General features: G+C 35.6%; 1 protein-coding gene across 2 annotated transcripts in view; it reads right to left on the bottom strand.

The window, feature by feature from the left end:
• Window positions 1-298: 298 nt before the first annotated feature.
• chchd7 (coiled-coil-helix-coiled-coil-helix domain containing 7) overlaps window positions 299-1,341 on the bottom strand; it is a 20,471-nt gene continuing 19,428 nt past the window's right edge. For both annotated transcript variants that reach the window (XM_016499744.1, XM_016499745.1), the window contains exon 4: window positions 299-441. In XM_016499744.1, the coding sequence (XP_016355230.1) occupies window positions 337-441 (105 nt within the window). In that variant the 3' untranslated portion in view covers window positions 299-336. The remainder of the gene's footprint in view (window positions 442-1,341) is intronic.

Raw genomic sequence — 1,341 nt, 5'->3', positions numbered from 1 at the left:
CTTTGATACAATGTGTATTGTGAAAAGCGCTATACAAATAAAACATATGACACAACACCCACACATATTAAAAATGTGTTCTATTTTTAATAACGGAATACATTAAATTAGGCTGTAATAGCCTGCCACTGACAGTATGGTACATACAAACACAGCATTAGTTGTTACACAACTACATAATTGCTGAAATTATGCAAGTACACATTTAATCTCTTTCCCCACAGGACTGAAATACATTTTCATAAACAGAAGGATCGATTCGTAGTGTGTGTCCTCTGCAAGAAATTAGTTTCTATTGAGTCCAAACACACTTATGTTCTAACTGCTACTGTGCAGTTAGTAGGGCTTCCCTCCAAGGGCTGTGATGACCTGCTCTCGCTCCTCAGCGGTTGGCATATCAGGCTTTACTCCATCACACCTACGCTGCAGCATCACACCATGCTGAGAATGTGAAATACAGAGGGGTGGGGGGTAATGTTCTTTAGTACTTTTCACAAGACAGCATTTTAGAGCAGCATTACAGAAAATGTTTATATCAACAAGACCCCAGTGAAGCCAAAGTGACTGTGGTAAGAGGAAAAAAATGGGGATGAACCAAACTCAGCTAGGGGAGCCCATACTCCTCAAAATAACAAAAGAGTTTGGTAGACATCTGTTTGATTTACAGTGTATACTGTGGTCTTTCACTTTTGGTAAAGTGGATCAAAATATATGTCATAAATCTACAATACTGATCAGGGAACATTTAAGAGCCATTTCTAAAGAGATTGTTTAGTTTAGTCTTGTAGTTAGCCATGGTTCTTAGTTGGTAAAAGCCAAATTAAAATATTTAATATTAAGTTTGTTTACGTTACATAACTATAAGATGATTTTTATTAATGAAATGCAGATTATTCAATTGTCAGTATTGAAAGCTGGATTGATTTCAATACCATTAAAATGTACGTAAAGTGTGCACCTAACACTAGGAAAAATACAAGTATTGGATTGGGACTAGGTTTCAGTAGGATGGAGATCAGATGGGGATCGGGGTAGGGCTGGATGGTATGGCCAAAATCATTATGATATATTTTTCATATCGCTCAATATGAAAACTCGGCTCTTGTTGTTGACTCTGCTGCTGTGTCCAACATTTCTCAATTGTTCACCAGTTGTGCTGTCCTTATATAGTGCATTGCAGTTGGTTGCATTATATAAGTGCATTAACTGTTTTGTTTGCAACCAATAAAATAAGCGTTTATTATTATTATTATTCATTTATTTAATTGTTACAATTGCCTTCTGTGAAACTTATCACTACAAACTGAGCCTCAAAAAAAAAAAAAAAAAAACAACCAAAAT

The sequence above is a fragment of the Sinocyclocheilus anshuiensis genome, unplaced genomic scaffold (genome assembly GCF_001515605.1).
Source record: "Sinocyclocheilus anshuiensis isolate Anshui unplaced genomic scaffold, SAMN03320099.WGS_v1.1 scaffold126, whole genome shotgun sequence".
Lineage (NCBI taxonomy): Eukaryota > Metazoa > Chordata > Actinopteri > Cypriniformes > Cyprinidae > Sinocyclocheilus > Sinocyclocheilus anshuiensis.
This window is presented reverse-complemented; position numbering and strand designations above follow the sequence as displayed.